The 17372-nt window shown below is 38.5% G+C and overlaps 1 protein-coding gene across 3 annotated transcripts in view; it reads left to right on the forward strand.

Annotated features, from left to right (window-relative positions):
* The window catches only part of LOC149311450 (microcephalin-like), a 110792-nt gene that overhangs the window by 1671 nt on the left and 91749 nt on the right, over positions 1–17372 (forward strand). For 2 of the 3 annotated variants that reach the window (XM_089531087.1, XM_089531088.1), the window contains exons 2-7: positions 174–292; positions 4662–4746; positions 7952–8066; positions 10044–10184; positions 11444–11539; positions 13024–14001. In XM_089531087.1, coding sequence (XP_089387213.1) covers positions 174–292; positions 4662–4746; positions 7952–8066; positions 10044–10184; positions 11444–11539; positions 13024–14001 — 1534 coding nt within the window. The remainder of the gene's footprint in view (positions 1–173; positions 293–4661; positions 4747–7951; positions 8067–10043; positions 10185–11443; positions 11540–13023; positions 14002–17372) is intronic. The other variant, XM_089531089.1, reaches the window with a different exon arrangement.

A 17372-nucleotide genomic window follows, 5' to 3' on the forward strand; every position in this document is an offset into this window, starting at 1 on the left:
GTAAGCAAACTAGTGAAACAAGAGTGTAAGATTATTTTGAAGGCTGCAAATTCACTGACACAAGTTATCTATAATAATGTATTACTTTTAGACATAACTGATCAACTTAGTTTTGAGGAAGAGTTTCTAGTCTCTCTTAAAATACTTTATGCTCTTTCCTTTATATTCTGTAGGTTTCCAAGAATTTCAACAAGCAAGTGACTCATGTGGTTTTTAAAGATGGATTCTCATCTACATGGAAAAGAGCGCAGAAGGCTGGGATTAAATTGGTGTCGGTACTTTGGGTAGAAAAGTAAGTGCTAATATATTCTTTAAATGTGCCAGGAAAGATAATGCTGAAAGATGTTATTGTCATCCACATGGAAATTTTATAGTTGGATAAAATAATTATAGCTGAGAACAGCTGGCCACAAGTTTCCAAACTGAGCATCCCAAAGGAGGCATATATTGCAGAGAGCACATAATTCAGAAGTAGCACATATGCTTTGCAAGTGACAGGTTCTAAATTCAATTTTGTGATATTGCTAGTTAAAAGTATCTTGGACAGTATGACTGCATGGCACATCCAGAGACTTGCTGCCAGTTAACACAACAGTGGACATTACTAACAATAGTGGTATAGATAGAAACAGTGGTCTGCCTCAGTACAATGAAAATAAAGAAAAGGACAAACCAGATATTAAAAGATGGATGGTAACACAAAGAATCAACTCATTTTGAATAAACTACCCACATAATTGCTGCATGAATTAAAAAGAGATATTCAAAAATACATGAGCGTACAAGGGCAGAGCAATGCTAGATGACAAAAAATACCCATGCCTTATTCTTTTTTCTTCACAAGACTATTTATTGTCATATGTTCTTGTATTATTGGATTATTTGTTTACATTTTTAGGAATATCAGTCTGTTTAGCTTTGATTTTGGAACAGGTTTCATAGTATATTCAGCTTGTTCATTCACATCTATGCAGTAGCAAACTGTACGTAATTATGTTCTTCTTGCTTATTTATTTTCTACAACAATACACAAAGGCTTTTTTATACTATGGCATAATCTAAACCATTGAAATAATGTAATTTGATATTTCTTTAACTGCCATGGCTCAAATGCTACGGAATTGTAGTTTCCTATGCTATTTAGCCTTCTCTCTCAGAGCTCTGGTGCTAGAACAAACTACAAATCCCAGGATTCCATAGGATGGAGCCATGGCACTTAAAGCTGTGTCAAACTGCATTAATTCTGCAGTGCAGATTCAGCCTATGTGACCTACTGTCCTGTGTTTTGTTACTGACAAAAGTATAACTTATTTTGACATATTTATATGTCGTCAGCAAGTAAAGGACTTCCAATTATTTTTCCTTTAGAATGATAAGTAGTGTGATAGAATTCACATTTTTCTATACTTTGGCTCAGTCATTAATCAAAATGTCAAGAAATCAGAAGAAAGCGAAGAATTGGAAAGACAGCCATGAAGGAACTAGATATGATTTCCAAATGTAAAGGCATATTATTAAATACCAAAGTCAGAATCATCCAGGCCATGGTATTTCCCATTTCTGTGCATGTGTGTGAATGCATTAAAAAAACAACAGCTCATTTAAAATGTGATGCTGGAGCATGGTCTGCTAAAATGACAAATGAGTTGGTTTTAGAGCAAATGAAGCCTAAATTCCCATTAGAAGCAAATACGACTAAACTGAAGCTGTCATACTTTGAACATATCATGAGACAATGTGACTCATTGGAAAAGACAATAATGCTTGATAAAATGGAAGGTAGTAGGAAAAGAGGGAGACCACACTACAGGTGGACTGAATCAAGAGAGTCACAGTTCTGAGTTTGCAAGATATGAGCAGGGCAGTTGATGACTACATCTCTTGGAGGTCTCTCATTCATAAGACTACCATAGGTCAAAGTAAATATGATGACTGGTAACAACAAATTGTTCCAGACCTAACTTATGTAAATTACAAATGAAATATATTAGTGCATTAGTAATGTGAAATATTTATTGAGAAATGAGTAGGATATTGTGGACATAGATGAAAATCAAAATATATAGTGATTAACAGTTCTGTTTAGACAGTGTTCAGGTTAATCTTCATTGTGAATATCTGTACCAACTTGACACTTAGGCTGCATCTGGACTGCAGAATTAATTCTCTTTGACACCACTATAACTGCCATGGCTCTAGCCTATGGAATCCTGGGATTTGTAGTTCATTGTGGTGGCAGAGCTTGCTGGCAGGGCTGATAGCTCACAGATCTACAATTCTCAGAATTCCATAGCATTGAGCCATGGCAGTTGATTACCACAGCAGTTATAGATTTACAGCGACAGAAGTACAAGGAAAATGAAAATTGGCTGATGTTCTCAAATAATTTTAATTTTGAAATTGAATCTCCTAACACAGCAATAATTCTGATTAGTGTTCTCATGACCATATACATTTTCAGTCCTATTATTGAAATATGCTATATATCTAGGGTATAGTTATACCGTATGTGCTTTACAACTGTAAGATCACTAGGTGTCGCTAAAATCATACATGCTACTTGAAGTTTGTATTAATTTCTTTGTTGTGAAATTGCTTTCTTGATCAGTCTTCTGAGATATTTGAAGGTGGGCACTGAGTCCTCAAGGGGCAGTCTCCAAGACTGCCTCAGTATTGCTGTGTGTAAACCAAAGGCCTATTCGAACAATACCCTAGAAATTGCATTTTAGGTCAGGTCACAACTGCAGCCCGCAACAAAATGTTGCACTGTGTGGAATGCGTGGTTGTTCAGTATTCAAGCAGGTTGATCATAGTCTTTTCTAACATGCTCCATTTCCTGTCCTGTCCTGTCCTGTCCAGGTTTCCATCCCTACTGCACCTCATAACCAGCCAAAATATTGCCATGATGCCTGAGCAAATTTAATCTATACTAGTCTGGTTCGGGAGATTTGTACCCACTTAATGTATTTTTGTTTGTTTCTATAAATATGTTTTGCTACTTTCTCACATTTTACAGTTCTTCCAGGTTTATTGATATTCCCTCTTTCTTGGTATCCTTGTTTTTTCTACACAGTTATTACAATTCAGCACCTGAATTTGCTAGTAGTATAAAGAGATAGATTTGCAAGAAAAATTGTAGTGCAGAGTGCTTCTGTTCAAGATGCCAGCCAGCCATTCTCTCTTCCAGCATTCCTTGTTCTGCTCCCTGATTTCCCATTGTTGTTCTTCTACAGCCAGTCAGGCTGTTGTCAGTGTTCTAAAGCTTTTTTTTTTTTCTGTTTGCACATCTTGGGGGTTTCCTGAGTTTGCTGATAATTTCCTATTCTTTTTGAATGGTGTCATTTTGACTATATTCCCTTGGGGAATGAATTTTCTATTAGGCTGTATGATGATTAAGAGCAAACCATCTTCAGGAAAGTTTGGCCTGCAGTGCCATCCTTTTCATTAAGATACTATTTGTGAAGAACTTAGTGCTGCTTTAGGGGGTGGTCTGCGGAGCAGTGTCAGTCCCTAAACCACGGGCTGCCAGTCCCTAGTAAGTTTCTAGGGAAGAAAAAAAAGTATCTTGGGCTCAGATTTAGCATCTGTCCGTTGCACACTTGGAAAAGTAATTTCTGGGACGCCCCACCCATACCAGATAGCCGGAGAAGTGCAGCCATATAGTTTTTGTAACACTGACTGTAAAACACTGCTCTAGGGTAACACAATAATTTTAGAATTAGAGAACTGTTAGTTCAAATGATACAAAGGAAGTGTTTATATCTTTATTCACACAAAATTCAGTTTCATTTTTATATAGACTATAGTTGCTTATTTATAAAGCAAGATTCTTGGGGAAGAACTTGTGACCAGGAAAGAAACATAGATCTCATTGCAATAAGGTGGTTTTGCTTTCTATTAACACTCTACATGCTTGGAGTGGGGGGAAGTCAAGTCATGCTTCTTTTCTCCCAAATTTGTTTTGGTTGATTTACTACTAGATTATACATGTCATACAGAATTGTGATTTCTTGGCATATGTATAAAATGCAGCCAAGAGGTTCCTTAGGCAACTAGATGATTTTGTATTCTTCAGTTTTCAGGACTGAGGAAATGAACCAGAGAACTATCAGATTTAGGATATATGGTCTCTAAAATTCCAATTTGGTATATAAAATTCCAATTCACAAAAAGGGTGAGGGCATGATGGCCTTTGCTTCTTAGAATGTAAACCAAAGTGATTGGTCTGAATGACATTTAAGACTTGCCAAAAGTGCTTTGTCTTGGATTTTGACTGCCAGCAAAACTCAGGAATGTGACCCCTGTCCTCAAAGATTCTCTGTTCCCTTCCTATCTTGTGTCTAAATTACTAGCTCTTTACAACTTCATGCTCTATCTTAATTCAGATGAATCAAAATAGAAACTGGCATTTCACATGTGACTTTTACAAGCAAACAAGTGGCTCTTTTGATGACCTGAGTTTTCTGTACAAGATATGTTGCACAGAGATTTAGATATCACAGAAGAAACAGATGAGAACTGGCCTGAAAATAGTTCAGCTATCAGAAAGAGTAGACATAGCTTGTACTAATTTGTTCTCACATTTAGCAAGATTGTCAGCAATAAATCCATAAAGTGTTCACCAAAGAAATGCATTTAATAACTTAATTTGTTCTACTCAGATGCCGAGAAATTGGAGCACATGTTGATGAATCATTGTATCCTGCAAAAAATAGCAATGAAGGGTTACCTCCATTTGTTAAAAAGGTGTGTATGTCACTTGAAATTGTCTTGGTACTCTTTAATTTCTTATAACAAATCTGTTTTAATAATCTCAGATTTTCATTAAACATATCCCAACATACCTATAAGATCTCACTTCAAGTAGAACTCTCATGCAACCATAGATAGTTCCCTGTTAAAAATTTCTTGTAATATTTTTAAATAAGAATAAATAAAACATAAATAATTAATAAGAATAAATAATTAAATCTGGTAACTATTATTTATAAACCAACTCTGTTTGAAACTAGATTTTTTTCAAATAAAGCCAAAATGTTTCATTTTGCATATCACAAATAATATAAAGGCCAAATTCCTGTTGATAGTTCTAACTAGAGCATACCCAGTGAATCAGATGTTTATTAATGAGTCAACACTTAAGTAATTAATTCATTGGGCTTATTTTGATTGAGACTAGCAATAGGATTCAGTTTAAAATGTGTAAGCACAATTAGGTATGGCAATGTTTAAAACGTGCCCTTTGTTTCTGTGGAGTTTTCCTATTTGATTTCCTTTTTCTTGTAAGTGTGCAAACTTTGGTGAGTTTCTCTGTATTTCTGAACATGCAACATTCTTCTAGTGCAGTTTACCCCACTTCTCTGAAAACGAGGAATAGTTCTCTTCCAAGAAGTTTAAATATCTTGTCTGCAGAGAGCTTTTGAAATTAGGCCAAGGGCTGCAATTTCTCCACTCTAGTCTATATAATTGCAACTTAGGGTCACTAAAATGAAGTTTGACCCTTTTAAAATGGAGTCCGCTTCAAAAAGACTCAATCACATTCCTCTTTTCCTCTTAGCTAAAGAAGGAAAGTACAGTTAGGGAGAAAGATGAACAACATCTATTTTTTTTCCAGATTATAATATCAATTGATAGTTTAGCACTTGGCTTCTCTGGCTTTGTCTGTTTTACTTTATTTTGGTATATATTCAAAATTCAAACTTGGGCATTAATTTAAAAAATGCATGTACAATGCGCCCTTTTTTATGCGGGGGATCCGTTCCGGAGCCCCCCATGTAAAAAAACCACGTATGCTTGAGCCCCATTGAAAGTAATGGGGTTAGTGCATGGCCGCAGGCATGCGTCCCATTAACCTTAAAGGGACGTGCCACCCCTTGGACCCAGCACGCTCCCGCGCACTCCTTTGCAGCTTTCAGCATATGCTGAAACCCGCGTATAGTACGCCCACATATGACGTGGGTGTACTATATATCTTTTTCCTGCTTTTTGTAGAACATGTAGAATTAGCACAACTGAGGGATAATATTTCTGTTTCTCAGCTCCTATAAATAATAAATAAATAAAACTTTTATTTATATACCGCCCTTCCATTGATCAGGGCGGTGAACAACATAGTAAAAAATTTATACATACATTACATGATACATAGTAAAAGCAGTACATACAATTAAAGCAATTTAAAACAATCGTAAAAAACCCCTCGGTCAGCCATCCGACTTGCCGTCAGCAAAGAGAGGGAGGCCGTCCAGGTCTTCACTCGGGGAATGCCAATTGAAATAGAAGGGTTTTTAAATCCCTTCTAAACTGGGCCAGGGAGGTGGCCGAGCGGAGCTCTGTGGGCAGCGTGTTCCAAAGGGTCGGGGCAACGATGGAGTACGTCCTCCTCGTTGTGGAGGAGAGTTTGGCCCCAGGAACCCTAAGTAATTGCTGCCCAGAAGTTCTGAGGGTGCGGGGCGGAATGTATGGGGAGAGGCGGTCCTTCAGGTATCCTGGGCCCAAGCCATGTAGGGCTTTATAGGTAATCACCAACACCTTGTACTGTGCCCGGAAGCGAATAGGCAGCCAGTGCAGATCTTTAAGCACCGGTGTAATATGGCTGGTCCTGGAAGTACCAGTGACCAGCCTGGCCGCCATATTCTGTACCAGCTGTAGCTTCCGAGTATGATACAAGGGTTGCCCCATGTAGAGCGCATTGCAGAAGTCCAATCTAGAGGTTACCAGAGCATGTACCACCGTTTCAAGGTCCCTCTGGGCCAGGTATGGGCGCAGCTGGCGAATAAGCCGAAGCTGATAACAGGTGTTCTTGACCGTCGCATTCACCTGAGATGTGAGGTGGAGCGACGAGTCAAGAGACACCCCCAGACTGCGCACGGAGTCCTTCACAGGAAGCGTGATCCCGTTCAGGACAGGTGGAACCACCGCCATTCCTGGACCAGGGGAACCTATCACGAGTACCTCTGTTTTCTCTGGATTCAGGCTGAGTCGGTTTTTCCTCATCCAGCCCATTACCGACTCCAGGCACGCCACGAGAGGGGAGACGCCATCCTCGGTCACTGCATCAGTCGGAGACATAGAGAAAACTATCTGGGTGTCATCAGCGTACTGATAACCCCGCGCCCCATGTCTCCGGATGATCTCTCCCAGCGGTTTCATGTAAATGTCAAATAGCATGGGAGACAGAATGGCTCCTTGGGGGACCCCAGTTATAAGGGCCCTCCTATCGGAGCACACGTCTCCCAGCTGCACCATCTGGAACCTCCCAGAGAGGTAGGACCGGAACCACTGGAGCGCAGTGCCCCCGATTCCCACCTCAGCCAGGCGTTCCAGAAGGATACCATGGTCTATGGTATCGAAAGCCGCTGAGATGTCCAAGAGCACCAACGGACACGCTTCCCCTGTCGATGCCCAGACGGAGATCATCGACCAAGGCGACCATGGCCGTCTCAACCCCGTAGCCCGCCCGAAAGCCAGTTTGAAATGGGTCCAGATAATCCGTTTCATCCAAGACCGACTGAAGCTGGATTGCAACCGCCCTCTCGATCACCTTCCCCAAAAATGGCAGCAGCGAGACTGGCCGATAATTATTATGTACCAGGGGGTCGAGGGAGGGCTTTTTTAATAAAGGTTTTACAATGGCCAATTTTAGCTCCGATGGAAATTGCCCTTCCCTCAAAGATGTATTAATAATCCGTTGCAGCAACAAAGTTACTGCCGGTCCCCCCTGTGCTGCTAACCATGAGGGACAGGGATCGAGAGAGCAGGTTGTCTTCCGAACACTTCTGAGGATCTTGTCCACATCATCGGTACTTACCAACTCAAACTGATCCAGTTTAATGGAGTCCACGGAGGCTCTGGACGCCTCTACCCTAGATTCTGCTCCAATGCCAAATGTCAAATGTGCAGTGTTATTGCAAGATTTATGAATAAGTGCTGTAATCTTTTTGTTTTGCAGCACAAATGCATGCAGCCCAAAGACTTCATTGAAAAAACTCCTGAAAATAATAAGAAGCTACAGAAAAGGTTGGAAATTATGACTAGAGAGTTGGCAGTACAAAAAGCAACAGTAGGCAAGTATCTGATTTGTTCATATTGATCCAAAACACACTGGATAATTAATCCAGTTTGAGACCACTTTAACTGCCCTGGCTCAGTGCTAGGGAATTCTGAGAATCGTAGTTTATTGTGGCACCAGAACTCTCTGACAGAGAAGGCTCAATGTCTCACAAAACTGCAGTTCCCAGAATTCCCTAGTTAAAATAATCTCAAACTGGATTATTTCTGCAGTGTAGTTTGGACCATTATTAATTTTTTAAACCAATGCAGTAAAAAAAAAAATTCTGGTGGATTGTGAAACTTGACGATAGAATTAAGATACCATTTTACACCCGTGTTTGCAAACTGATATCAACAAATGGGAATCTCTGTGAAATTTGTAGAAGGAGATGAATTGTGGACAGATAAAAGGAAGAGACCAAAAACTACTGGTATCTTCATTTTTCAGTCCTCTCTCCCTTCCCTCTTCCCACTGATGGATTCTTTCTGGACGAAGAGGTATAAAAGAATAAAGAGAGAATACTCATGTTTTCCTGTGCACACAGTTACCAAATTCTTCTTGGCAAGATCCTCCCCTCTGTTCCCACCGTTCAATAGAGGGTCAGATTAGCAGCGAAACTGTCATTTCATTGCCTTTGGTGGGGGCAGGCGGTGCTCAGCCGTATGAAACCAGTACAATAAAATGAGCTCCTGATCTGTGCTGTTACCTCTAGGGGTAACAAAAGTGCATCACCACTATTCATGTACAGAATCAGCTTTGACACTTACACTCCTCCAATATGTTTTGAGTTGGTATAAAAGACCCTTCTATCCTAATCTCTCACCCCTCCACCATTCAGGCTCCCAGTCTTTTCACAATGTGGTGGAATATTGTAGAATATTTAAACTGTGGAACACAGTGGAATATTGTAGAATAGTGTACATTACATAGCATCTGTTTGAAAACATATATACTCTTAAAGTTGCTTAAAAATTGTTATCTTTAAACACTGTGCTTAAATGCCAAGAGTAAAATCAGCGTAGTACAAGACAGAGCGCAGGAGATTTACTTTTGGCAATTTCACACAAATCCCCACAAACCTGCTGCTGTATTCACATGTCACAACAACACTATCCCTAAATGTATGAGGGCCAGGGTCTTGTGTCTTATACTGTTCAGAAAACTTTTTCAAAAACATTAAGCAACCTTTGGAACAATTCTGCATAAAGCTTGGTTTTGAAATTGTTGCTTAATCTATATGCTCATGTATAAGTCTTGAAATGTTAGTTTTAAACAAAGTCAACCCCTAAACATGGGCCGACTTATCCACAGGTTGATGTAAGTACTGTGCCTTAGCTCTTACAAAAAAAGGAGCCATCCTCTTCTTTGAGTAGAATGACAAAAAGCAAGAACTTAGCCTTTCTCAGGAGAAGCTAAAAGAAGCACTGACACTCCCCAACTATGCCCACCGTGGCACTGCTTCTGTCCTTTTCATGTGCCTGGATGGATAAATGGTGTCAGCAGCAACTCTGGTGTTTCCCCTCAAAGCAGCATTGAGGGGAATCGAGTTTTGGAGGATTTAAATAAAGATAAAAACTATAGTCACTACTGAGGTAGTCATCATTTTCTTTGCTTTGCCTTTTCATCCTTTTTGACATTCATACATTTCCTTAGCCTTGCCTGTGCCTGATCCACACATTGCACAGCCACCATTTAATGTAGTTTCCTCCTCATCCATCCAGCTTTAATAATGAGCACAAAGTTTTGCCTGTGGAATTTGTAAATGCTTTGGCATCATTTTCCTTTGCTCCATCCCTTACATCCTTTGCTATGTGTCCCTAAGTTTTATCCTTGACTTATCCACTTATCAAACGCCATAATTTTGGCCCCAAAATCTGCCCCCAACTTATAAATGAATATATATGGTGCATGTTTATATTTGTTTGCTGTTGAAATAGACAATCTTCCTAAAAATTAGTCAGTTTTTCCTAATAATTTCTGCACTTTTCAGAAGCGGATACACCAGTATTAGTATTTGAAGATAATGGTTCACTAGCATACAGCCCAGCAAGTAAAATAAAGTATCAATGCAGTGCAATGGAGAGGAGAATAAAGGACATGAAGGAGAAGCGGGAAAATCTTTCCCCTACAGGTATGATGATAAATGTTGTTTGCAGTTTCTAAAATGAGAGAAGTAATTTCCCCTTTTATTGCTCACACTTTCTTATCATTGCTATTGCTTTGTCCCCTCTCCTTGCTGAAAGTTTGGCCCTGCACTACCCTTTATTCCTTCAGTTTTGTTGAACTGTAATCTTTGCTGTTTAGTTTGTTAATACATGAATTCTGCACTTATGCATACAGTCAGCCCTCCATATCCATGGATTCACACATCCATGGCTTGAATATGTTAATATATACATTCAAGCCATGGATGTGTGACTACACACACACACACTCACGCACGCACACATATATATTCCAAAAAGTTAACCTTGATGTAAGAGACACCATTTTACTATGCCATTGTATTTAATGGGACTTGAGCATCCATGGATTTTGGAATCCATGGAGGGTCCTAGAACCAAACAGTGGTGGATACCAAGGGCTCACTGTATATATTCATATGTTGTTCACCTTGTTCGTAATGTACTCAAGGTGAGTACCTTTTTAGGTGCTCCTGAAGGGTTGTATTTTAACACACACAAAGAGAGTGTACTATTCTTGTCCCCTCTGTTATCACTTCCCATTGCAATCTGAAGGGGAGAGCCTCTTCCACCGTGGAGCCTCCAACATGGAGGAAAATGTTGCATTCTTGATCATGAGGCAAACCTCCATAGTTAAAAAGGTTCTCCTTTTCAAATAAGTTGATTTTGAACAAGTGAAGGAAAGATAGATGAGGTTGGGACAGCACACTCCTTGTGTGTTTAAATATCATTCTTTGAGCATGCTTGATAAACAACAGGCGATGTGTGTAGATTTCCCCATAGACTCAGGAAATGTTGTTGTTTACTACACACACAGATAATTCTTTCTCTTGTGGCTGTGCTTATGGCTTCTCTGATTGTAGAGTGCAAGTGAATTCTTGTACTGTGGTGGAAATGTAGTAGCAATATAGAAAAAAATACACATTTTCAGAATGGGGGAAGGGGTGGTGAGTCAGCAATATATTCTTTTTCCTCCTTTCATGTACCATAGCTTCTTCAGTTACATGTATGACAAGGTGACAGATATCTGCATTCAGTTATGTAAAAAAAAATGTATTTTAATGTAACAAGTCATCCTAAGCTTTTTGGAAAGCTGGCTACACATTCAGGTTATCATGCCACTCTGGAGAGAAAGTTACAATTTCTCAGCACATTCAGGGTATTTCCCAAAATTGTTTTAATCTATCTGAAATTTAGTTTCTTTTAGCTTCACAGATGTCTCAGGTGTCTTATTCCAGTTCTGGTCCAGCATTGCATGAACAGATCCCATTTTCTACCAGTGCAACTTGTGAATTGTCACCAGGTAAAAAAGAAAAAGGGTTAAAAGCTTTTAAGGAAAATTGTAAAATTGAGTGTACATCTACTTTTAAAAACTCAATAGAAAAAAAATGCTCTCCATAATTAACATTTTGAAACATAAGTATGAAATAATAATAATTTATATCCAAAATTTAGCCTAAAATTGAGATATTGTGAAATATCTCTCACATTAGTATAATTTAAATACAGGTTGAGTATCCCTTATCTGGAATTCCAAAATACTCCAAAATTGAGCTATGTACCTTTACTGTATTTGTGAGGCTGGAGAGAGACTTGGCTGGAGAGAGATGCCAAGATCTCTGACACGGTGGAAAGAGTGGATTCATGCCAAGCACTACTCTTGGATTCCTGCCACTTCACAGATCCTTAGTTTCTCTCCAGCCTTGTCATGCCTCATTATGTATATGCAAATACTCACATTCCAAAATCCGAAAAACAAAACACTTCTGGTCGCAAGCATTTCTGATAAGGAATATTCAACCTGTAATAAATATTTGAGGTGAAATCTATATTATGATATCTTAGATGGTTCTGTAATAAACAGTATAGTATGGTTTAGCACAGGGAAGTCAAATGTGTGGCCCTCTAGTAGTTTTTGGAGTGCAACCCTCATCATTGCTTGTGCTAGGCTGCTGGGGATTGCTGTCCAAGAGCACATTCTCTATCACATGCAGAACTGTCTTAACATATATAATAGAGAATTAGAGAGTTAAGAATCCCATTTAAAATATGTAATATTTAACTACTTAAACAAATTTGAATTCAGAGTTGCCTAGAGATGCCTATCTTTTCATGGATATCATTCTATGCTTTCAGTTGTGAAAAGTTACAGACATGTAGTATGTGTATCAAAACTGAAGTCATTGCAGCAAAACCCTAGTCCTATATCAATACTCTTTCTCTGTGGGGAAATCACGTGTATTCTGTTAGTGTGGACAGCTGTACGCATTCTGTTTCATCATGGGTGCCTGTGGTGACCAGAATCCCATTGGAATACTATGCTAACAAGAAAACTATTATACAGATAGGTATGCATTCTCAAGGTAACCTAACTGAGGTCCTTAGCACAGCCAGTCTTTACTCATACATTCACAGCCACCCTCACTTTTTACTTGGCGAGCAGAGAGCTGATTGTGTGTTGCATAATTGATGAGTGCAAGGTCCTGGCAACCATTGTTCAGCCAGTGGCACAACTGTTAGATCCATTTTATTTATCTTGGCATATAATTGTACTGCCTTAGAAGTGTATAAGTTTTAGCTCTATATTTCTGTTTAGTACACATTGTTGTTCATACAGTAAGTAGCATTTCATTAGCAAAATCAGCTCATAGAAGATTTGTCCTTTAAACTAGTAACAATCGATAGAGGACTGAACAGTGTTGTGTTTAATTTTATTTCAGTTTTTAATGGTTAAGATACTGTTTGGGGGTTTAAATAGTTTTTTGGTTTTTGTTGGGTTTTTTTTAGGAGACAGCCGTGACCTTCTAAGTTTAGCGAATTTATTGGAAAACGTTGACACAGAGAATCCTGTGAAAGACTCAAATGAATTAATGTCTGAAGGTGACAGTGCTACAGATATTTCTATAGCCTCATTATGGAGCTCTCCACTATCTACATCTGACTTCAAACGTACAAGCCTAGAACAACCTAATGGCGAACATTTGAGAAAAAAACTGATTGCGCCCAATGGCTTGAAAGATAAGTATCTTGTTGAAAAGGCAAGATGTGACATGTCCTTTGCACAAAAACACATTGAGAGGAATGGTTGCTTTACAACTCTGATTGGAAATCATCTTTCAACGGCAAAGAATTTGGATTACAGCGTTTCTTCAGAAAGAAGGGTCCATTTGAAAGTTACTGAAGAGACCAGCAGTAATCATTTAAATTCAGAAGTCAATCTGCCTTCTATTAATCCTATTGATTCTTCTTCAAAAGAACAAAAGAAACCCAGAAGGAGATCAACTCTTACAAGGAGCACCTCATCTTTACCTAAGAGAGATTCTCCTGATGACTTTTTGCAAGCAATGCTTCATCCTGTTGGGACCATCAAAGACCAAGATACTTCTTTTGAAGATTATTTTTCACCATCTAACGTTAATAAAAGTAAAAGAAGAATTAGCCTTCCTTTTTCACGCCTGCAGAAATTGCAGAGTCCTGTTGAAATGGTTTGCAAATACAGTTTATCAAAAAGCAAAACAGAGAAAGTTTTAAAAGGGCCTAGTGAAATCAGTGCAGATTGCAACAGAAAGAGAAAAAGAATGAGTGAAATTAATGAGACTCCTGCAAGTAGAGACTGCACACTATCGCCAATGCCTCAAAATAAAAGAAGTCCAACTCTAAATTATATGTCAAAGAAACAAAAAGGAGACACAATGGAAGCAGACTCCCTTCTGAATCTCAGTGTTCAGGAAAAGATAACTTTAAATAGATGCTCTCCCAAAACTGGTAAGTTGCTGCTGAAATATGAACACCCTAGGAGATAACACTGAACTATTTTAAAGCATTTGAATATGGGCATTCTAACAGTTAAGAATTACAAGAAGGAAAATACTGCATGTAGTGTCAGTATTTTTATTGGAGAAAAACAAACCTGCACAAAGATATAATTACAGGGACCAAAATATGGAAAACGAATGGGGTGAAAAAATTGAAACATAATTGGCTAGTGGTAGGGTTCATCAGTGATTCATCAGTGATTCAGTGCAAATTGTCCATGTGTGGATACACAATTGGCTTCTATTTGCAAATTCAAGACAACAGTTAAAGCAGCACAATGCATACACCCTGGATTTTTTTTGATGCTTTAGATCTCGTTCTCATTTGGGAGAAATCTAACCTGATGAATCTTATGTTCTGGAATGGAATCAGGTTGGCAGGGTTCTAAATACACCATGAATGTGTTTCTAGCCTGATTTATTGCTCATTAAGTACTTACAAGTCTTCAGATTAGTGAAACAAATTCCAAAATGTCTCTTGCATTCAATGTAAAAAAAAAATGGTTACAGATCAATTAGCAGACATTAAAGATGATAACTCCCAAGAACTGGCCAACTTGAAAATGTGTGTCCCTTCTGTGAAAAATGAAGGAAGGGAAGCTCTTACCATGTATGAAGGACGTCTTTCCGGAAGCACTTAGGACATTTTGATACAGGACTAACTTTATATGTGTAAATGATGTCTGAGATTGTTAAAATTAAAATCAAAAATTATGTTGTGCATGGGTCAACAGTGATGATTTGTTCAAACTCATACAAGCAATTGTAATGTCATTCTGCCCCTAAACATGTCATTACTAAAAAACTTTATACGAAATGAGTCAGTACTACTGTTAGAAAAATGCACTAAATTCTTTCTGCTTTTAATAGGGAAGCAATGTGATTGATTTGTATAAAATCTAATGTGTAGAAAATTTAACATAACAGAACTTGTAATTTGTTCAAAAACTAAATTAATTTCAGTATGTATCATTGTTAAAGGTGGGGAAAGTGGCACAGACTTCTTATATCACTGAATATGTTTCAAGACAAGTTGAATTGCTCCTATGAATTACTGAAATGCTTATACCTAGACACACATCTTGAGTTCCTGAAAATAGTTTTGACAGTTTTGCATAGGGCATGAAATTTTTATGTTGATCGGAATTTACATTTAAGCTTTACATAATTCTGTTATTCAAAGAAAAATAGAATGTAATATGTAGAGCCAATTTCTTGCATGGAAAATCTTGTTTAGTAATTTCACAGAGTTACAGGCTATAGTGAAGATGTATTTGCATTTAAATAAGCGTTGTCAGTGTAAGATTTTATAAAGGTTTAAACCATGGCCACAGAAGAAAGTTATTACTTGGATAAATCAGGTCTCCCAAAAATGTAGTTCAAATAATCTTGAATGTAATTCCATGTTATCAACATGAATTATTTCAATCATAAAAGTGAATGTCTGCTGTGTTTTTTGTTCTTTTTATTTCTTTATTGCAAATGTTTGTACATGTGCAGCAATCATTTCTAGTGTGAAGTTCTAGTATGAAGCAAGATACACACACACACACACACTTGTGTATTAAAAGCCTCCTTTAACTAGGCATTGTTGGAAATGCCCCCCTTCTCTCTATATATATGTCTTTATAATGGGAAGTTGTTAACTGTACCTCTGCAAGTCATAATTCTTGACTGCCCAGCATATGCATAGGTTTGCACTAATGGCCTGCAGTTCTTAACACACTTATGGTATGATCTCATCTTACATACTTTGTTTTTCTTTGCTTCATTCTTTGTTACATGCCCCTAGGTTTTACCTTTATCCATGGGTCATATCAAAATCCATAATTTTGGCCCCCAAACCTGCCCTTGTAGTTGATTTCTATTTGGCGTGGCTCCTTGAACGTCTGAGCTGAATTCTGTTGTGGTGGAAGCCTCTCAAAATTCCCACAAAGATGTTATTTGACACCAGCTGATAATGAGGGTTGTCAGTTGGACATCATGGTCAAAAAGTTCTATTCCACTTTTGCTTTGGGTCTGTGAATCTAGTACTACACAGTCTGTAAGGGGTTTACCAGCAGAATTCATGGGAATAGCACCTACCTTTTCTTCACAATCTCCCTGACAAAGAGAAATGCCTAGCAAACACTCTCCAGTCTGAAGTGCATGTGTTGACAAGGCAGCAAATCAACTCTGTATGCCATGTAAGCTGGTTGCTCTATCAAGATCCTAACAGGAGCTGTAACTCTTAGAAGACTTGTATGGTTATGTTCCTCAGGCTTGTCAACTCCAGTGAGAGCCACTATAGAGGACATGCCATTTGATGAATCTGGCCTTTTTAACAAGGAGACAGATGAAAAACTGGAGTTTACGCAAAAGATGAGGTCTTCTGTTAGGCAATGTAGCATGCTCTCAAGTTTTCAAAGTTATTCAAGACTGAGGTACAGTTGGCATAGGTCAGCTCTGGTAAAGAGGCATACTTTTAGTCCATCGTTCTAACAATCACAATTCCTTTCCCAATCTTCATCTTCTTTAGGGAAACAACTTCTATCCTCTAAATACCAATCTGTGTTCAAGAAAAAGAATCAGGACCAAGGCAAGAGGTGCCTTTGACTGCCTGTTCTCTCCTCTTCCCACTCCATCTGCAACTTCCAGGACAGACTATCCCATTTTTCCATGCCTGGGCAGCAAAAACAACTGATTCGTGGCTCCTTAATATCACCCAAAAGGGGTATACAACAGTGTTGGAGGAATGCCTTCCATTGGAAGTAATCTGCATGACCTCCGCTTCTGAAATTCTTGACAAAGTTGTTACATTACTGTACAAAGGTGCAAATGAACCCATCCTAACAACATCTATCCATTGGAGGGGGGTGTCTTGATATTTTATCATCAACAGAAAGGATAGAGGACTTTGCCCAATTTTGGACCTCAGACATCTCAATGCATACATCTTCAAATGCTTCAGGATAGTCACCCTGTCTACCATCCTTTCCTTGTTGCAAAGCCAGGACTAGTTTGCCACAATAGATCTCATGGATGCATATTTCCACATTTTGGATTCAATTATCGTAAGTCATTTCCTGTCCTTTCCTGTGAAAGAAGAGCATACCAATTTTGAATCCTTCCCTTTAGTCTCTCCATAGCACCACGCATATTTATAAAATGCATGCCTAAGGCAAAAAGAAATAATAGTGTATCCACACATGGACAACTGGCTTCTATTTGCAAAGTCAAGACAACAGTTAAAGCAGCACAATGCATACACCCTGGATTTTTTTGATGCTTTAGATCTCGTTCTCAATTGGGAGAAATCCAACCTGATTCCATTCCAGAACA

This window comes from Sceloporus occidentalis, unplaced genomic scaffold (assembly GCF_023333645.1).
Source record: "Sceloporus occidentalis isolate IW3139 unplaced genomic scaffold, rSceOcc1.0.p SCAF_6, whole genome shotgun sequence".
NCBI lineage: Eukaryota > Metazoa > Chordata > Lepidosauria > Squamata > Phrynosomatidae > Sceloporus > Sceloporus occidentalis.